Genomic DNA, 21,263 nt, shown 5'->3' with positions numbered 1-21,263 from the left:
TGAACAGTTACATCAAATGATGGCTTAGTGTCATGTGAGGCCATAGCTATTACCTCCTAATGGGTATAGAACTGAATGTGAAGCTGGTTTATTTCATCTTAGTGCTAGCATTCCAGGAAACATTTCTATAGAGCAGGGAGCAGAGTCCAACCCCTACCCACCACTATAGAAACAGGCTTCCTTGGTAAGGCTACAGAGTTGCTACCAGCCACTTGAAAGAGCAATACTTTCTGCAAAATAATAATTTAAAAAATACTAACAAAATGACAAGAAGGGTTTGTGGTTGCCTTGCTAACACCTTCTACATTACATACGTGTCATATTGTGAGGCCACCCCACAGTTGGCTCTGTGATTGCTGTAGAATCGGTTCTCCAAGTCGATCTTTGTTTCCCCAATTAAGTCATCTGATCCGACCAAATCATGGTCAAATATCGATATGGTGAGTTCTGATTCTATGGGAAAGGATATGCTCAGCTCCAGCACTCTGAAGAAGAGAGAGGCAGACAGGATGAGAATATATATGGGCAAGTAGAGGATGGGAAACAACCTATGGAAGTAAGCTCTGTACAACCACCACTACTTTAATTCTTGTTGTAATAGAGCCTGCACCATTTTAAACCTATGTATCGTATCTGGGTAAAGTCACATACATCCACCCATGACATCCAACTGGCACAAGCCCCCTTTAACAGACCCTTCACCTTGAAGACCCTGAACTTGCCAATTTCCCTCCCCCATCTCATGTGGCCAAGTCATTGGCAGAACCCAACAATGCTCTCGTTTGTTCACCCCTCATTTCCACTATCCTTTGATAACTGCTATACCCTTCCTAATCTTCCTATAGATCCAGCCCTCTTTCCTTCTTTGCTGCACCACCATCTTGTTAGAGCTGTATGCACACCTAGGTGGTGCTGAGAATACAAACTCCTCCCTTTTGCATCTCCAACAATGGGACCAACACAAGCTACCCTTTGCAGTTGCTTAGGTTCACCTAGTGCTAAGGCAAAGTCTGCTATAAGCAATGTGGAGAGGATACAACTCAGATGCAAAGTAAAGCTGTGTTCTTACTCTCCAAAGACTGGATGCAGCTGCTTTGGGATGTACCGCTCCTTGGTGTCTTTCTGTTGCTGCCCGATTTTAACCACAAGGTAGGGATCTGCCTTGCCATTGGGATCTGCTGGACTCAGATTAGTTGCCTAAAAAACATAACACGTGGCACTATAACATTGGTGGAACAAAACCATATAGCATTACATATATTTGTCTGGAAACACTTTCATGAAGCTTCAGGTTGAATCGGTAACAAAAAACTACTATTGCAAAAAATCACTGACCTGTGTTACATGGTCAAAACATCAAGAGTTATAAAGTCATAGAGTTACAAGGAACTCGAAGATCATCATTTCCAGCCTCAGGAGGAAGAGACCTAGAAGTTAGCCACTTTTCCCCTTCCCCCAAAAATTATTTCCTGCCAGCCAGACCAATATGTCCCAAGCAGGACCATGACTGAAGTGCCTGTCACTTCAGAAGGCTTGCTTGCTGAAGCTAGGACACATGTTACAGACAAAACTATGGTCACTAGCCAATCAAACCTGAATGGAGTGGGGAGGAAACCTAGGGTTGCCATACTTCAAAAAGTAAAAACCAGGACGTCCTAAAAGAGTGAGACAACCCCTGAGAGTGAGACGACTCTACTTTCCCTCAAAAGGGAACTTCAATGAAGCAGTACTGTTCTAAAGTGGAAAAGAACTGCTATGTTTTTATGGCGTGATGAAATATATTGCAGGCTCTTGTTTATTTAGCATTCATCCTGATTATTTTGCACAAAGGTTATGCAGCATTCGTTCTGATTTCTATATAGGACAGTTATATGACAATGAGCAGTCAGCCTGAGTTCATTCTGATTTGCTTGTGGGGTATTTACATGTCCTCCCATTAATTCTTCATCCATCCCTCACTTCATCCATCCCTCATCCATTTCCCTGCCACTTTCCAAACTGCAAAAAGGCTGCTTAAAATGGATGCATTGGGATTTGATGCATTGGGATGATAGAACACTTTAATCTACTTTAACTGTGCAAACCTAACATTTTCATGTGCACTTGAATGCCTCCTGCAAAACACTGACAGTCTGGAGGCTCCCTGCAAAATACAGAACATTTTAGAATGCTGTTTGCATCTCGGAATGGAATCGATGGCACTAGCAGTCCCAAGTCTCCCCAATCTAAAGGCAGAGTCTGGAAATTCCAGGGGTTCCTTCTGTGACATCTCATCTTCAAATTCATGAAAGCACAATTATCTGGAGCAGCTTGAATTGAATGAAGGGTTTAAATCACAGAGCTACTATCCATCTTGGGAGATCATCCTTGCCATAGCTCAAAGGAGATACAAACAGTGACAACAGAATCCCAGGGGACTTTGCAGGTTGTGGGATGGTTATGAATTCATTATCTGGTAATTGTAGCACAGGTTTCAAAACTCATGCCATTCCGTACAAATACTTACTTTTACAATATAAATTCGGACAAGGACCTTAATGGGTCTGTTTCTGGGGATGCCCTGGGAGATCTTGTGCTCTGCACCTGCCTCTTCAGCCCGATAGACATAGAATGAGCCCTGCAAAAGAGGGATTAAACAAAAGGAAATCTATGCCACTCTTTCTAGTAGAATGATATTTTGAATAGCCCTACTACACCTGTCAGAAGATTTTTCTTCTTGTTTCCTAGGAGACTGCAGCATGTTGAGTACTGCAGTATCACAGCTCTACCACACCTCTGGTGACACATATATTGGAAGTACAATAAATCACAGGAGAGACAGGAGAAGGAAAAGCCCAGTAAAAGTAAAGCTATGATTCCATAAGGAATAGACAGAAGGAGGTTTATTACTGCATTCTGAGCAAAGTATTAGCCTTCATCCTACAGAGCAGGCTAGATCCGCCATTGCGTTGGTGCACAGGGTTAGTTGAATCCAGCCAATTACCTTGTATTTTCCCACTAAATTATCCTCTTCATTTCCATCTTCATCTTCATTGGCTTTCCCACGATGAAGTGGAAAAATACAGAGCCAGTCCTCAAAATTGTCGAACTCGTTTTCCAGCTCTGAACTGTAGATCTGAAATGAGAGACATGTTAATTTTAGAGCTTTCTTGCCATAACAGCTGATAATACAAACCAGAAGTACAGAGAAAAGTTAGTGCAACCAGAGGCCTCTCCCCTCTAGTGATCTGTTTTCAGTTCTATCACTGATCAAGTGAATAGGTTATGTCATGTCGATACAGGTGCTACAGGTCACTACAGATCTCTACAGCATTTTTTAAGTGGATTCATTAAATCCATTAAAACTTGTGACATAACAAATGTATAGTCTTTAAGATGTTGCAAGATGATCTTTGTTGGTTTTGAAGAGCTAATAAAAGAGCAGTCATTCACATCTCTCCTTATCATTCTTCACTGTGGTCTCAACCTCAAAGGCTGACAGAATAGAACATAATGAACATTGGTGCCTTAGTCAAAAAAATTATGAGATGGTGGGATATAAATACTTTTATAAACAAATATCAATACACACATAAATAAGACAGGCCACTCTTTCCTGGCCTGAGCAAACAGTGAAGTAAACAATTATTTCCACTACTCCTTCCCGATTTTGTGTGTGTGTGTGTGGTAAATGTCAGGAGCAGACACAAATCAACTGGCAGGAAATTCCCAAATTGATGTGCATAATATACAAATTGGGGATGGGGTGGGCGCTGAAATACACCAGCCCTAGTCTCACAGAAATCAACAGGAACATAGGCAACGCCTTGTATCTAGTCAGACTGTTATGTACTGAAGTTCTCACCCTGGGCCAGCAGGGGGATACTGTAGATAGTTATGCAAATAAGGGATCAAAAATGACGTTCAGTGATTGGATAGTTTTAGAAAATTGTTACAGTTACGTTGTACTGGAGCTCTATATAAGCAGGCTGACTGAACCCTTCGGTTCAGTTCTGTTCTGGCCTCTGAATAAACAAGAGCTGTTTGAAGAATCGCTGTGTCGTCTGATATGTTCACCCACAACTTAACACAGACCATTTGGAAGTTAGCTCAGTATTGCTGACACTGATTGGCAGCAGCTCTTGAGGGTTTCAGGTGGGAATCTTTTCCAGCCCTACCTGGAAACACTAGGGATTGAACCTGGTGCCTTTTGCATGCAACCCATGTGTTCTGCCAATGAGCCATGGCCCTTCCCTTACTTATCCTTAATAGGATGTACCATTGATTACTTAGGACAGGATTCTGTCTCTGAAAGACCTACCTTTAATGTAGCTATAAGTTTCCTTTTGGGACGAGGTGGCTCAACTTCAACTATTGTGCCATCGTCCACTTCCACGTCAAGAGAAGCAACATTTAAGTTCCCTCCATCTAAATAAGACATTGAGAAATTAATGGGATAATTTGCTCAACTCATACAGTCAAATATCACACAGATTTTCCATTCAACCCCTGCAGCTTTGAACAATTTCCAACAAAGTCAGTGACCAGATTGTTGCTCTCCACCCCGTTCTTCTCCTTTATTCTTTCTAGCGTCAGGCATTCATGCTTGCAATTGAGAATTCAGTGTGAGCACTGGGCAAAGAAAGGCTGGAAGTGGTTCCACTGCAGACACCTGTCGCAGCTGACAGAACCAGGGCACACTGTAGGTAGGCACTGGGAGGTTTCTGCAAGCATGGTGCTTCATTAAGGTGGCTGTGTGTGAACCAAGCCTATGAAATCTGAAAGGAGCAGTTTGCCAGCCAAAACCAGTGTTACAAAGAGGTTCTAGACAGAGAAAGAGGTTTTTGAGAGACTGAACACCTATTACTGTGAATTGACTCTGTGCCCAGTTATAATTCCTGTTCATTTTGTACATTTGCAAACAGACCGATATTCACAAAAAGCACCACTGGTCTCTGTTATTGATACTACAGTGGTACCTTGAGTTACAAATGCCTCAGGTTACAAATGCTTCAGGTTACAAACTCTGCTAACCTGGAAGAGTTACCTCGAGAACTTTGCCCCAGGATGAGAATGGAAATCGTGTGCTGGTGGCACAGCGGTAGCAAGAGGCCCCATTAGCGAAAGCGCGCCTCTAGTTAAGAACAGTTTCTTTTTTTTTTATATAAAATTTTTTATTGCGTTTCTTTTCATAGGTTCACAAGTTAATTTACATAGCAACATGCAAGAAACATTTTTTTTTATATATATATATATATAAAGAAAAATAAGAAAAGAAGAAAAAGTTGAATATGTTACACATCATCTTTCATAGATTTACTTTCTTTTGGACCTCCCCACATCTTCCCAACATTGCATTCATTGTTCTAACCTGATCAGCAATTTGTTACCTTGTTTCACCACTTATTATATCTTTGAATTTATTATGTTACCAATTTCAAAAGTTTGTAGTTTACTTTTACTACCTTCACAATAAACATAATATATTGTTTCAAATTTGTTTCCTTTTCTTTTTAATCTGAACTTACTTTATCATTTGCTTAAATAGGTTGCGGAAGCGTGACGTTTCCTAATCGTGCACAATCTTAACATTCAAACAACTTATAATGTTTTTGCAAGTAATCCTTGAATTTTTTCCAGTCCTCCTCTATTGTTTCTTCGGTCAGATCTCGAATTCTGCCAGTCATTTCTGCCAGCTCCATGTAGTCCAGCAACTGTGTCTGCCAGTCCTCCAGTGTGGGTAAATCTGGTGTCTTCCAGTACTTTGCGATGAGGATCCTTGCTGCTGTTGTTGCATACATAAACAAAGTTCTGTCCTTCTTTGGCACCTTCCGGTCCACCATGCCCAGCAGAAAGGCCTCTGGTTTCTTAAGAAAGGTATATTTAAATACCTTTTTCAACTCATTGTATATCATTTCCCAGAAGGCCTTTACTTTCGGGCAGGTCCACCAGAGGTGAAAGAATGTCCCTTCTGCCTCCTTACATTTCCAACACTTATTGTCAGACAGGTGGTATATTTTAGCCAACTTGACTGGGGTCATGTACCACCGGTATACCATTTTCATAATGTTCTCTTTCAAGGCACTACATGCCGTGAATTTCATACCGGTGTTCCATAACCTTTCCCAGTCCGCAGACATAATGTTATGTCCTACATCCTGTGCCCATTTTATCATAGCAGATTTAACTGTCTCATCCTGTGTATTCCATTTAAGCAGCAAGTTATACATTCTCGAAAGTACCTTAGTTTTGGGTTCTAATAACTCCGTCTCTAGTTTCGATTTCTCCACCTGGAAACCAACTTTTTTGTCCATTTTAAAAACCTCTTGAATTTGAGCATAATGTAACCAATCTCGCACCTTATTTTTTAATTTGTCTTGGCTTTGGAGCTTCCAGTTGTCTCCAACTCTTTCAATTAATTCCCAATATTTTGGCCAGTAGGCCTCCATATTGGGCCTTTTTTTAGAAACCTTGGCTTCCACTGGTGATAACCACCTCGGGGTTTTACTTTCTAGTAAATCCTTATACTTCATCCATACAGCAAAGATTGATTTTCTGACAATATGGTTTTTGAACAATTTATGAACCTTTGCCTTGTCATACCACAAGTATGCATGCCAACCATAAACATTGTCGAACCCTTCCAGGTCTAGGACATCAGTATTTTCCAACAAGAACCAATCCTTCAACCAGCAGAGGGCTGCAGCCTCATAATACAACCTTAAATCCGGCAGGGCAAACCCCCCTCTTTCTTTTGAATCAGTTAGTATTTTAAATTTTATTCGGGGCTTTTTGCCCTGCCAGACAAACTTAGATATATCCTTCTGCCATTTTCCGAAACATTCCATTCTGTCCACGACCTGTAGGGTTTGAAATAAAAATAGCATTTTTGGCAAAACACACATCTTTATAGCTGCAATTCGGCCTGACAAGGAAAGTTTCAATCTTGACCATATATCCAGATCCTTTTTAATTTCCAACCAACATTTTTCATAGTTATCTTTAAATAGGTTTAAGTTTTTGGTGGACAAAAATACCCCCAGGTACTTCACTTTTTTTACCACACTTAACTCTGTTTCCTTCTGATACACCTCTGTCTCTGTAGGTGTCAGATTTTTGACCAAAACCTTGTTTTTTTGTTTATTAAGCTTGAATCCCGCCACCCGACCAAACTCCGAGATAAGTTCAAGAACTTTTTTTGTGCTAGATTCTGGCTCCTGTAATGTCAAGACTAGGTCATCTGCGAAAGCTTTCAATTTGTATTGTTTCGCTCCGACCACTATACCCTGAACCAACCGGTCCTCTCTGATCATATTCAGCAATACCTCCAGGACAGAGATAAATAACAGAGGAGATAGGGGGCACCCCTGTCGTGTCCCTTTTTCAACTTTAAGTTCCTCCGACACCACATTGTTCACTATCAGTTTGGCTTTTTGTTCTGAGTAGATTGCTTCTACTCCATTTTCAAACCCCCGTCCCACTCCCATCCCTTTCAAGTTTTTCTTCATAAACCTCCAAGAAATGTTGTCAAATGCTTTCTCCGCATCAATAAAGATTAGGGCCGCCCTTGTGTTCCTAATCCGTAAAAGTTCCAAAATGTCTATAATATTCCTGGTGTTATCAGACATATGTCTACCAGGGAGAAAGCCTGCTTGATCCTTGTGAATTACTTCATTTAATACCTTTTTAAATCTATTTGCTAAAATGTCTGCAAATATTTTGTAATCCACATTCAGGAGTGAGATGGGACGGTAGTTCTTAAGCTGGGTCTTTTCCATTTCCGACTTTGGAATCAATGTGATGAATGCTTCTTTCCACGTTTCCGGTGCCCTCTTCCCCTCCATAATCTGGTTGCAAACCTCCAACAATGGTTGTATCAAAAAGTCCTTCAAAGCCTTATAATATTTGGAGGTAAGCCCATCCGGGCCTGGAGATTTGCCGAGTTGCATATTTCGAATGGCACCTTCAATTTCCTGTTGAGTTATTTTACTGTTGAGAATTAATCTTTGGTCTTGACTTATTTTAGTTAGTCCATTTGTCCTCAAAAATTGGTCTATTTCCGATTCTTGCTGAGGCCCCTGTGCATAAAGATCTTTAAAGTATCTGTGGAAGCACTTCCTTATTTCTTCTGGTTTCTGCACTATTTTCCCTTGAATCTCTAAATTTGTAACTGTATTTAACTTTTGTCTTTTTTTCAACTGCCAAGCTAACAACTTTCCACATTTGTTTGCTGATTCAAACGATCTCTGCTTCATTTGTTTAATTTTCCATTCAATTTCTTGATTAATCAGTTTCGAATATTGTGCTTGGTGGAATTTGATTTCTCTTAATACCTCTTTTGATTTTGGTTTGGTCCTCAACTTTTTCTCTCCTTCGCTTATTTTCTCTAAGATTTTTTCCTTTTTTCCATTCCAAAATTTTCTTTTTATTGTGTTCTGTTGTATCAGAAACCCTCTCATTACAGCTTTGCTTGCGTCCCAGACTGTTCTTTTCTCAACCGTAGTGTTCAAATTTATTTCAAAATAATCCTTTAAGGTTTTCTGGGCCTTCTTAACAATCTCTTGATCTCTTAACAAGGTGTCATTCATCCTCCATCTAAAGGATCCGGTTGGGATAAGTCTCAATTCCATTTTTAAGGCATTATGGTCGGAGCAGGTTTTTGGGCAGATTTCCACCTTTCTTGTTTTAGGTGCCAGCCCTCTAGATATCCAAATTTGGTCAATTCGTGTCCATGACAGATGGGCCTCAGAAAAGAAAGTTCCTTCTTTACCCAAGGGGTTCCTTGTCCTCCAAATGTCAATCAAGTCCATATTGTCTGTCATTTCAAAGAACGTTTTAGGGAGTCTGCCGTCTGTTGTTAAGTTTTGATTTTGGGATTTATCCATATTTGTTGAAACCACCCCATTCATGTCTCCCATCACGATAATATTAGAATAGTCCAAGTAGTCGAGCATTGTCTCGTGCAGCTTCTTGTAGAATTCTGATTTTCCATCATTTGGCGCATAAATTCCTAGTATCAAAATCTTCTCCCCTTGTGTTTGGATTTCAATTGCGAGGATTCTTCCATGGTCATCTTTAAATAAGAATTTTGGTGTCAGATTCTCCTTTGCATATATTACAACGCCTCTCTTTTTAACTTTGTCTGATGAGATAAATTCTTGGCCTAATCTTTTGTTGATTAATACTTTCCTGTGGAGCCTGGTCACATGTGTTTCTTGAAGACATATTAAGTCCAATTGTTCTTTTTTTAGGATATGAAATATCCTCCTTCTTTTTTCCGGAGATTTCCCGCCATTTATATTCCAACTAAGTAGCTGCAGAGACATCCTATTCTAGTTAAGATGTTTTTAAGATGAGGTGTCTTCCTTTTGCTCAGATCCCGAGGGGGCAGGCGTTGGCCCGCTTCCAGGCAGTATTGGTGTTGGTAAAGATGGAAGCCAATCTACTCCTTTTTGGAGATCTTCACCGTGATCGTGAAGGAACTTTTGGTTGTCTTCAGGTGTTCTAATTTTAACCTTCCTTTCTTTATAAGTGAAGGATAATCCTTGTGGGAACTCCCACCTGTAGGGAATTGCGTTGTGCCTCAGTAATTTTGCTAGTTCTGTATAGGTGGCTCTAAGGTCCAACAGCTGTCTTGGAATATCTCTGTAAATTTCCACCCTTTTGTCTTGTATTTCAATTGCTTTTTTGAAATGAAGGCCTAGGATCTTATCTCTCTCTTCCCTTGATCTTAGAATTATCAAGCAGTCCCTGGATCTGTCTTTCCTTACCAATCTTCCCAGTCTATATGCCGAGACAATTTTAAAGTCTGTATCTTCTGTTATGCCCCAGAACTTTGAAAATTCTTGTGTCAAATATCCAATCAAATCTCCTTGCTCAAGTTCTGGAATGCCTCTCAATTTAATGTTGTTCTCACGATTTTTCAATTCCACCATTGACAGATAGGTTTGTTGTTCACCCACCTGTTTGTGCAGGGGCTTGACTTCTCCTTTTATTTCTTCAACTTCTTTTTGTAAAGCTCCCACTTTTTGAATTGCTTCTCCAGCTAGTTCCCGGTTTTCCGCTGTTGCTCCTTGCAAGTTCTCTATTGCTTGCGTATGCTGGGAAACTTGGTCAGTCAATTTTTGTATTGAAGAAGTCGCTTTGTCTATTTTCAAAGACTGGTCATCCACCTTCTGGTTTAAGCTTGATAACTGCTCCAATATTTGTTTTAATAGTGTGTCTGACCCACCTGCTGCCATATCTTCCTCAGTGGGCTTCTCGGTTATTTCAGCTTGCTCCCTCTGTGTCACCAGTACAGCTGGGACCGACGATCGACGTCCTTGGGTCAGTGTTGTTTGTACCAATTGTACTGGTTTTCTTTCCTTTTCTTTTTCTTTTTCCTTGGCCTCTTTAGTTTCCTTAGCTTTAGATGCTCTTGTTCTCCCTGCACCACTCATTACACATCTGTCAGTGTTCAAGGTCAGATTGTCTATTGTTCCATGGGAAAGACAGAACCAGTTATAAACAACCAGTAGAATGAAAGCCAAAACAAAAATCAGTTCCCAGGATTTTGTAATCCGAAAGCCCTGTAGGGGGAGTGCCACCAAGTTTCAAAGGCAAAGAAGGAAGTATTCCGCCATTAAAATTCCAAGTTGTTTCTGCTCAGTAAATCCAATAATCCAACAGTCCCTTCACCAGCCAAGAAATTCCCCAAAGCACCTCTTAAAGTTCAACAAAGTTTCATCAACGGTGCTTGCAACAGTATCTCATCCAGTCTTTTCTGCTCAAATGTATCAGTTATACTCCAGAAAAGTTTTTGCAACTGTTTCCGCAGTTAACGCAACCTCTCTCCCCGGCAGTCCGACGTCTGACTCTTTAGAAATACAGACCAAAAGGGGAAAGAAATAGGAGGAAAGTCCACATTTACAGCTTAATTTAATCAGTATCCGTTCCTACCTTCCGTTTGATAAAAAGTAAGTCTGGTAGCGCAAGAAAGTTAAAACTTCCCACAGTCCCGTTTCAAGCGCTTTCCGCTTCTTAAGACTTTGCTTTGATCTTGTCAGCAATGTCGGGAGACGGACTTCCCTTTTCTCGTCTCCCGATTTCAGCCAAATCCGACAAATTCTTTACCAAATTTAAGTCCCTTTACTCACGGGTATGTTGCTTGCAGTTTAGTGTTGATTTTAGGAAGAAAGGTCAGCGCTCATCTGCAACAGCCGCGCGGCTTCACTTCCGCGGAAAGAGCGATGAACTCACAGCACCGCTACCCCTCCTTCACTCCGGGTCTCCTTACGGGGTCCCTTCTGTGTTTTCAGAGCAGCTTCTGGTGCCCGCCGAGTCCCACGGCCACGGGCTCACTCTACCCGTGGTTTATCTTGATGGGTCGTCGCTATGCCGCAGCAAACGACCCTTTTCCGCGGAGCCCCTCTTCAGAGAACGAAGAGGACCGCCATTACAGTTTCGCGCCGCCTCCGGAAGTCTAGTTAAGAACAGTTTCAGGTTAAGAACGGACCTCCAGAACTAATTAAGTTCCTAACTAGAGGTACCACTGTATACCGCACTTTGACTAGGTTGAGCAGCAAAGTATGCACAGCTTCAGTAGAGTCTTCCAGCAGAACATCAGAGTCTTCCTGCTTTCCAATAGTCAGTCTTTTCCAGAATCCCCGGTTAAGAAAACTCCTTTTCCACACAGTCCAGTTCAAGGTATAAAGTGTGTTTTGTCTCATGGTGCAAGACAAGCATAAACACACTATCTACATTAACTTTAAGAGATGCTGGTACATCATGAACTAATCTACTATAATACAGTTCTTTGGTTTTAGAAATAAACCTTGTAAAGATCAAAGTTTACAGAGAGATACACTAGCACTTTACTATGCTAGCTCACCATGCTGTACTTGACCATATAGCATGTAACCTTTGCATTCAGCAAATACCGCACAATCATGCCAATATGGCTGAATCCAGCCTTGACTTTATACCGATCACTCCATGTACAAACATTCCTTAGAGAAAGGGAGAGTGGATGAGTAATGCTTTAGGCATTTGGTCTCGGGTGGATACAAATAACCCAAAGATATTTTTTTACCACCCAGTGCAGCTGACGTGCTAACCCTGAACAGAACCCAGGCGCAATTTCACCTATTTTTCCACATTACACCAACACAGGGAACCGTGCTTCTCACAGCTCAGGGAAGGGGAGCACAAACAGAACAATAATAAAAACACCACTTTGGGATGGGTATGTCATTTGAACACCAGATATTCAGGAAAGTTCAGGTCCTTGTCCTAGCAATTTCTATAGTATGAAGATCTCACCTGGATCATTTGGGTCCTCTTCTTCTTCCTCATCACTGTAGGACTGTCAAATAGGATAGTTATTAATCAGACTATGACAAATAACCATCAGTCACTGCTAACTGAGCAAATCTATTAACAATGTGAGATGAATTTCACAATAACACCACCCCAACACTCCAGAAACCCATAAAATTTGCTGCAGAAAACATAAGCTATATAACACAAATTTTGAGTTGTCTCCAGTATTAGACCTACTCAGAGTAAACCCATTGAAATTAATGGATATGACCAACTTTGATTTGTTAATGGTTGGCAGGAGCTTTAGCTTATTAGGGTACAGCTGGGACCTCCATCAGAGTGGAGCCCTCCCACCACCAGTGCTCCTCTCCTGGACTCTGGGCACCATTCTAACCCCCATCCACCCACATTCCAATTCAGTCTTTAAAGAATCCTGCTTTGTACTAGAACAGGGATGTCCAACTCCCCAGAGATTACGATCTACTCCCACTATGAAAACACTGGCAGTGATCTACCCATCGGATTGACCAAAGTTGTTAAGGTTTTTGGGGGAAGCCCTCACCAAAGTTCCTGAGCTTTTGGGGGGGAGGAACACCTAATGGACATCCCTGTACTAGAACATCAAAATCAGCATTCCACCCTAACACAAAGCTTCACAGGATATGACAGTTTCTTGTTGTGGCCTTGCTGGGAATCCTGCAAGGATTTGTGTATGCTAGGGAGACCTAAACTGATTTATTAATGTGTGACGTTCTAGAAACAAAGCACCCTTTACTTCACATCCTAACCTCATATATTGAATTGTAAATGGAATACAATAAGGCAGGACTCTTTTTGTGATGATACAGAATACTTGCCACCTCTTTTGCACCTGCCCATAGTAGCCGTTTTGTGCTGGCTGGCACACACAGCATTTCTATCAAGATATGATTACTGGCACCTAATTTTTTTAACCAAAAAAGCGCCTTTGTATTTGAAATAAACTGTTCGTTTGTTTTTTCATAATTTAATTGCCTTCCTGTTTTTTAAGTAGTTCTCAATCCATAAAAGAACCCATCCTCTTGCTAAGTTAACTTAAGGACCTTTCCTACTCCCCTTCCATTCTTCTTTCTTCTCCTTCTCCAAATCCCATGAGGGGATTGCAGTATCCTGATGGGGTATGGTTTTTCCTGCTTCCTCATACCTGTCCTATGTAGTTCTCTACTGCAGTCATTTGCTTCACACCTGAGTCCCTCCCCCCTCCCCAATCTGCTGCCGTTCAGATTTTTTGGACTACAGCTCCTATCAGCCACAGCCAGCATGACCAATGCTCAGGGATGAAGGGATCTGTAGTCCAAAGCATATGGGCAGCAGCAGGTTACCTTCTATTGCAAATACAATTCAGTAGTTGAAATCCCATTACCTGGTTGTTTAATTCCTTTAATGATTCATAGTACTTAGACCACCAATCCAGCTCTTCTTTCTCAGGTTTTTCCTCCTCAAATTCTTCCTCCTTCGGCATGAGTTTATCAATTGGGAGTTTCTTCAGAGGTGCCTGAGAATAAATTATCTCAATCTATCAAAGGCATGTGTGAACACAAGGGCCTGACTGGGTTGGCCCAGAAGCTCCATCAGGTCCAGTGTCCTTCTTCCAACAGTGTCAAAGAAGCCTATAGGCAAGCTCTAATCTATTTCCCCAGCAATGAGTAAGAGGTAAACTGTTCCCAAACATGGAGGTTCCATTTAGCAATCTGGAATAACCAGTGGCGTAGCATGGGTTGTCAGCACCCGGGGCAAGGCAAGTAATTTGTGCCCCCTAACCCGTGGATTTGCGCCCCCTAACCCGTGGATTTGCACCCCCTAACCCTAACCCCCAGATGTTGCGCCCGGTGCGGCCGGCCCCCCCTGCACCCCCCCATGCTACGCCACTGGGAATAACAGCTGATGGGAACTGGAGTTCAACAGTACCTGGAGGGCCCCTAGATTCTGAATTCTGGCCCACATGTTGCTGCTTTACTACATCATTGCTTTCCCTAATTCCAGATCATTTATGAATACATTAAATGGTACCAATTTCAATAGCAAATCATTGGAAGACCTTGTTGCTCATATCCCTTCTTTGTGAAAATTATCCTTTTACTGGATTTCACTGGATTCTTATTCTTCAGTTAGTTACAAGTCCACAAGAGGACCCATCCTCTTATCCCTGTTATGTTCACCCAGAAGTCATTCACGAAGGACAGTGTTAAATCTTTTTTAAAGTCCAAATGTAGAATGTCTGCTACTAAAATGCTTCTACTGACACTCTCAAATAATTCTAAAAGATTAGTGAAGCAGAAATTCCATTTGGGGGAAGCCATGCTGATTCTTCCTTAGCAAAGCTTGTTCTATAGGTTTGATAATTCTAACTTTAATCACACTTTCCACCGATTTTCTGAGCTTCTTATCTCCCAGATTCTCCTGGTTTTATGCTGACTGCTTACTAATGCTCTGATATGGAACTGACTCACATCCCTTAAACCAGGTTACCTCCCACAGTTGTTGCATGGCTTTTCCTACAAAGGAAATCTCTGACGGGAAAGATCAAAATGCTTTCCCTGGGGCAGACGTTCATGAGTAACATGCATAGCTCTCTCACATACACACCACAACCCATGCCTACTGCTAGAGAAAGCAAAGGACTGCAACTCAGCACAAAGGACCGCAACACAGCACTCCCTTTTGTGATAAATACCTGGGATTTAGGATAAAAGGATGTGTCTGAGAATCTTCCCTGGGGACCCTACTGAAATCTGTGAGGATTTGTTCCAATGATATCTATTTGCATTTACACCCCTGCTGTTTGTATCCCTCCCCCCTTTTCTGCTGCTCAGTAAGGTTCCCCCACCATGAAGTTCCTAAGCTTTTTGAATGATTCAGCTATGTGGAAAATCCATTTCTGCAATGTGGATTTAGAAAGGCACTTCCTATGAGCTACAACACCCCTCTAATAGCAGAATCTGTGTCCATCCAATTGCTGCACTCACCTTTGCAAGCTTAAGGGGATTTACTTTGCTACCTATGTCTCCAGCAGCTGCACCAATATTTATTACTGTCTGACCAGCAGCTGCACCAATGTTTATCACTGTCTTCCCAGCAGCTGCACCAAGATTCAGAACTGATTTGGAGATTTTCGGCCGTGAGGCTTTCCGTGCTGTAAGAAAACAGTATAAATTGTATACTTTAGCATGAATGCATGCCTTCACCTGCTGAATCATTTCCGCTTTACTAACCAGTTATGGACACACCCACGCCATACATTTAAAGCACATTCAGTGCACACTTAAAGCACACAACTTCCCCCCAAAGATTTCTGGGAACTGTAGTTTCATCCTCCCTGAGCTGCAGTTCCCAGCACCCTTAACAAACTATAGCTCTCAGGATTCTTTGGGGGAAGCCATATGCTTTAAATGTGTGTTTAATGTGCTTTAATTGTATGGTGTGGCCCTGTCTTTTGCCACCCACCCACAACTTTCCTCTAATTAGCAGACAAAGAGAAAGGATGTCGCATTTAGATGTAACACTGGCCTGACTCATCTTAAAACTCCTTCATGAAATACAGTCTCTATATGTTCACAGCATGGGTTTTAGGTGGAAATAATACAATCTGAGAAGATATTAAAAAAGCAAAATGGAGAAATACTGAAGCTTAGGTTGTTTGCACAGTCTTGCTACCATGCTCGACTTAGATTTTTCTTTCAAAGCATGGTGCTTTGAATGTTTTCTGCCTTGGCTTTGACCTTCTGGCATAGGAATGCCAAGAAATTAGATATGGCCATGAGCAGCAGAGTAGCTCTAGTCCAATGCCATGTGCAGGGTGTCACACTCTGCAAATGTTAAATCCCAGCACATAAAACCCTAACTTGACCCTCACACAATTCCACCTCATTGATAGGTCCCTTAAAGGAGTTGGGATTCTAAAGACTCACTTTTGGATGGGCTGTCGTCTTCCTCTTCCAACTCATCTAGCTCTTTAGGAGCAAATTTCATAATATGGGAAACTATGTGAGTTCCCACCATGACAGAGCGTCCAAAGGCTCTCTTTTCCACCACAAAGATACTGAGAGGTGGGTGCAAGTACACCTGCTCTGGAAGCTCCTGTGGAATACAATCAGGTGCCACAAAGCAGATTATTTATTCATCATTAGTCATTTATTGACTATACATTGCTTGATGCCCAGATGACTTCTAAGCAGTGTACAAAGCACACACACATATAGCACAACATTGTTAATATACAGTAAATTTAAAAATACACCAGGATCAAAATACAGGCGGCAACCATTTTGCGTGCATCCAATTGATGCAAGAACGAAGGGGACAGAACAAGGGCAGGGTGGGGGCGGAACAGGCTTATGCATAACCACTGAAATGCACAATGACCTGGCATGCAGCCCCCGCACAAACAGGGAGTTGCCTGTACCCAATAAAACAATGCAGTTAAAACTAACATCCATGAATAAAGTATACAATAAAGCAATCCTTTTAAAACAGCCCAGCAATGACAACAGAAATTAAAACAGTAAACTGAATTAGTAATCTTGGTCAGCAGTTAATATAAGGTCCCAAATAAGATTCTTTACTATATAAAGTGATTTCATAACTGGTGGGATGGTTCTATATCCTAGTTCAACAAGATACTGTGAATGATTCACATCAACCCTGGCAACATTAGGAAGAGAGGTCAAGTCAATTAAAATGTATGGATTAAGAGTCAAAATCTCAGAAATAAATCCAAAGCTGCTATAAGTAATCAATTCAGGCATTAATCACATATACTGGTTGGGTTGCATGTATGTTTTAGTGGTATTTTTAATGCAGCCTTTTTACTGTGGCATGGTCTTTCAAGAGCAGCAGCTTGCTCCATCATTGGAGCTTCCACAGGTATGATAGCAGAATTCTACAGCTCTACTCAAGACCAAAGTATCAGCCATTCAGCAACATTCAGGTTGTTGGTCAGCCATTTCTACTGATAATCAAGCACACAGAAACCTCAAAGGTTCTCAGTGGATGGGAACCTTATTTAGCAGAAATGTATACAATGTGGAGGCTAATTCAAGATAATGGGAGCTTCTAAATTACTGCCGTACAACTCTGGTTTTGTTAATCAGGTAATGGAAGGCGATCCCAGTCTTTTAAGATCTGCCTCTTACTCACCACATCAACAAATTTGACAAGTTCATTGAAATTTGGGTTCTCTTTATACACTGTAATCACTTCAGATTCCACTTTCTTCCCAGCACATTCAATGATCACCTGTGGCTGGTCAACCTCAAACAAGTTCACACGCTTCAGATCTCTCAGGCCCCAAAACAAGATCTAAAAAAAGAAAGAAAGCAGAAGAGTTGACTCTTCTGGGTACTCCGTACAGGGTCCAACACCCTCCTTCTCTAAAATGGTCCTCTTCTCAAAAACCGCTGAAGCACCTTCCCCACTCACGGATGCATTAACAGACCTATATGACACCCACCTACTCTCTCCTGTTCTCTGTTTGTTGCAAACTAACCTACGGTTGCAAGCCAAACCCCAGCTGAGGAACAATGGATCTTAACATGGTGGTGGTGCTGGCCTGGACAAAAGGCAAGGGAATAGGCAAATTTCTGTGCCATCTTGGAGCTGATGTAGTGATTGGGCCTGAATTAGGCCTCATGTAAACACATGATGGTCGTGGCCTCAGTTCATCTCTGCCCCAGAATACCACCAGCAAGTATCCCACCAGCAGCATTTTCACTCACCCACACATTTGGTGGGCAGAACAGAGAGTTCTGTGCTATTGGGGTGACACTGGTGGAGACACCTCCATCCAATCCCTCCCACATCCTGGTGCAAAGGGAATTTGGATTGCATTCTTAGTTACTGTGTGTCAAGCTAGATTCCTTCATTCTCTCCTCTGTTTATTTCCTTGCTACTTTTTCACAAAATTGCGCCCAAATTGGCTCATACAAAATGCTAAATGAGCAACAATTAATATGATAATTGCAATTACATATTAGGAATGATTAAAAATAATCATCATGTCAATACGTAAGAGGGAGAATCCCTATAATACTGATGTATTTGAACAGGTTAAAAACAAAATGGTTAGGTTAAATAAATCCTTTGCTAAAAGAAGAACAAATAATGTTACCTCTATACGAAACTCTTTAAGGATTGGTCGGATACCTTCAGGGATAATGAATCGTCCAGAACGGGGGTCTCCCAGATATTCCGGCTCCTTGGGTTCTACATCACTAGGCACTGATGGCTGGACAGCACAGAACAACAATTTATAGCTATGTAGACTTAAATGCCCACCGGTCAATTTATCCACCAATTACCATCATAACCAATCTTCACTTTCTAAAGTGAAAGCTGTGAAGGCTATCTCTTCTAATCCTAGATGTATGAACAGCACTGGTTGTGGGTGGTCAGCAGTGAGAGATGGTCACTGGTTATATACCGAAAGGCACTTGGGTACTACCTGTCTCATATCAAGTCTTTCCATAAAATTCTTTCCCATCAATGCTTCAGGATCCTGTTCTAAAACACAAGGCCCCTCTGCTAGGAGAACATGAAGAAGAAGAAGAAGAAGAAGAGTTTGGATTTGATATCCCGCCTTTCACTCCCTTTAAGGAGTCTCAAAGCGGCTAACATTCTCCTTTCCCTTCCTCCCCCACAACAAACACTCTGTGAGGTGAGTGGGGCTGAGAGACTTCAAGGAAGTGTGACTGGCCCAAGGTCACCCAGCAGCTGCATGTGGAGGAGCGGAGACGCGAACCCAGTTCCCCAGATTACAAGACTACCGCTCTCAACCACTACACCACACTGAGAACTTGGTTTTATCACAAATTCTGGTTAGTTTTTAAACAAGCCAACATCAAACCAGGGGATATGAAGCTGGCTTGTTTAACTAGCCAGAGTTTATGATAAATCACAATCCCTGGTTTACACACAAAATTAAATTACAGTTAGGGATAAGTACATCTATCAATGTTGGTGTCTCTCTGTTTCTCCTTACTCCAATCTTAAATTCAGTTCTCCTCATTTATATATCCATTTGCAATTTCTTTTTTGTAAAAAGTCCTCCCAATAGAGATGTCCATATGATAGTTTGCCTAATATGCACATCGCTTCAAGCAAATATTGCACATTTTGTATGTTGTTTTCACTAATAAATGCATTATAATAAATACTAATAAATACATTTTACACCAGTGTATACATTTTTGCACACATTTCTTGGCTGGAGAACTTTGCAAAATTTGGAGAAGGGGGAATGTTGAAGGATGGTTGTGTTTCGGTTCATGTGGAAAGTGTGAATGCAATAGATTTGCCTTTAATTGCAAACTGAAACAGATTTCTCCCCCATCCCTAATTACAATGAAATGAAACACTGGCAAAGTCCTCCAGCACTACACAAGATGAGATGATGGAGCACATGTCCATGAGGTTTCACTTAAGTTCAGTCCAGCTCATCAGCACAAAACTTTACTGTTACATGAGATTTGGGCCATTTTTTATTATTATGAGACTATTCGCAGGCTGTTCACAACCTATTCGAGCTGCCAATTGCTGTAGCCATGAGGTGTAATTGCTGTAGCCATGAGGTGGCAATGAGCCCTCTTACCTCTAAGTAGCCACTATAATCCAGTTCAATCAGCTCAAAGACAGCAATTAATTCCCCAGCTGCTTTGTGTCCCTTGTAAATGTCAAAAAACTGGAGAGAAGGTTTGCTGTATGGCTCATCTACCAGCTTCACCAGTGGTGTAACAAAGGCTCGGCCAAGGAACACAGGTGAGCCCTGGAAATAAGAGGAAGCAGCTATCAGATATGGCAAGAAACATTATTTCAGGAACCCAGTTTCCCATTAGATCCAATGATGGGCATTTTACCCACACTGCAGCACCCTTTGTATCTAAGAGCAATGAGCTCCCTTACCTCCATCTTCACTGTATCACAAGCTTTTTACTTTACTCATGCAGAAAATCCACACAACTGAGCACTGCTCAGCAAGCCTGCTGCTAGAGTGACTTAACCTCTCTCCCAAGTCATTGTTTAGATTAGGAACCAGATTAGTATGAACATTCAGCCCACCCAAGTGCTTGACTAGATCAACTGTATTGGTGTAGGTTTTTCTGCAACATGCCATGTATATTATTCCTTCAACCTGCTGGTGGTTCCCAAACCATTCTGAATTGCTTCTGCAGGAAAGTGGGGTTATGGTCGATGTGAGTTCCTGGTCCCCGAGAAGCTATTGCAGCCAAATAGAAAATTACACAAAACAGGTGAGTTTATATGTTCAAACTTACAAATTTATTGTAGTCAAAGATATTGACAACAGCAATTGGAGTCTCTGTCTTCAAGTCCTCCTTCTTTCCATCAATAATGAGCTGGTCATACAGAAGTAATTCATTCCACATTGGGCTGAGTGTCTCTTCCAAGATCTGAATTAAAAGAGATCCAAGCTGCTGTTTAAACAGCTCCTTTAGGACCAGGCTAGACCCATGCAATCCACAGTCATGTATATTATATCTTTCACCCAACTTACTTTTTAAAACAACAGCTGCCCCAGGAGTCTGTGAAATTAAGTAAAGGGAAGGACTGCTTAAACATTTCCCTTCCATTCTGCTTGTGGAATTTTCATCGGTATCAGGTTGAACAACCTGGAAACAGAGTGCTGGACTAGATGGGCCATTGGTCTCATCCAACAGGACTCTTATAGTCTTTTACTATTGTTACAAAAGCCCGGTGCCTGGTCCTCTCTCTGCCAAGCAGTGGCAAGAGCTCATGGGGCCACAGGCACACACACAGGGTCTGTGTCCCTTTGGAGAATGGAAGACATGGCAGAGACTGTCGTGCTTTAAGAAATATGATTTATTCACCTACTTACACCTTTAGTCTGCCTGGAGGGGGTCCAGATCTTATGGCATAGTCATTCCAAGAGGCAGCAGCATAAGCTGCCTGCAGTCAGCACACTCCAAAGATGG

General features: G+C 41.6%; 1 protein-coding gene across 3 annotated transcripts in view; it reads right to left on the bottom strand.

Moving 5' to 3' along the window:
• Positions 1 to 21,263, bottom strand: part of LOC310709175 (fer-1-like protein 4) — a 66,987-nt gene that overhangs the window by 8,840 nt on the left and 36,884 nt on the right. For all 3 annotated transcript variants that reach the window (XM_083508361.1, XM_083508360.1, XM_083508359.1), the window contains exons 25-37: positions 20,586 to 20,720; positions 19,904 to 20,077; positions 18,425 to 18,541; positions 17,455 to 17,616; positions 16,227 to 16,395; positions 15,285 to 15,451; positions 13,682 to 13,813; positions 12,280 to 12,322; positions 4,301 to 4,407; positions 2,984 to 3,115; positions 2,507 to 2,617; positions 1,070 to 1,197; positions 315 to 485 (exon numbers count right to left, since the gene is read on the bottom strand). In XM_083508361.1, the coding sequence (XP_083364487.1) occupies positions 315 to 485; positions 1,070 to 1,197; positions 2,507 to 2,617; positions 2,984 to 3,115; positions 4,301 to 4,407; positions 12,280 to 12,322; positions 13,682 to 13,813; positions 15,285 to 15,451; positions 16,227 to 16,395; positions 17,455 to 17,616; positions 18,425 to 18,541; positions 19,904 to 20,077; positions 20,586 to 20,720 (1,748 nt within the window). The remainder of the gene's footprint in view (positions 1 to 314; positions 486 to 1,069; positions 1,198 to 2,506; positions 2,618 to 2,983; positions 3,116 to 4,300; positions 4,408 to 12,279; positions 12,323 to 13,681; positions 13,814 to 15,284; positions 15,452 to 16,226; positions 16,396 to 17,454; positions 17,617 to 18,424; positions 18,542 to 19,903; positions 20,078 to 20,585; positions 20,721 to 21,263) is intronic.

This window comes from Podarcis liolepis (assembly GCF_965112155.1).
Source record: "Podarcis liolepis genome assembly, chromosome: 6".
Taxonomy (NCBI): Eukaryota; Metazoa; Chordata; class Lepidosauria; order Squamata; family Lacertidae; genus Podarcis; species Podarcis liolepis.
The sequence above is the reverse complement of the archived record's forward strand: the minus strand, read 5'-3'. Positions and strand labels throughout refer to the sequence as shown.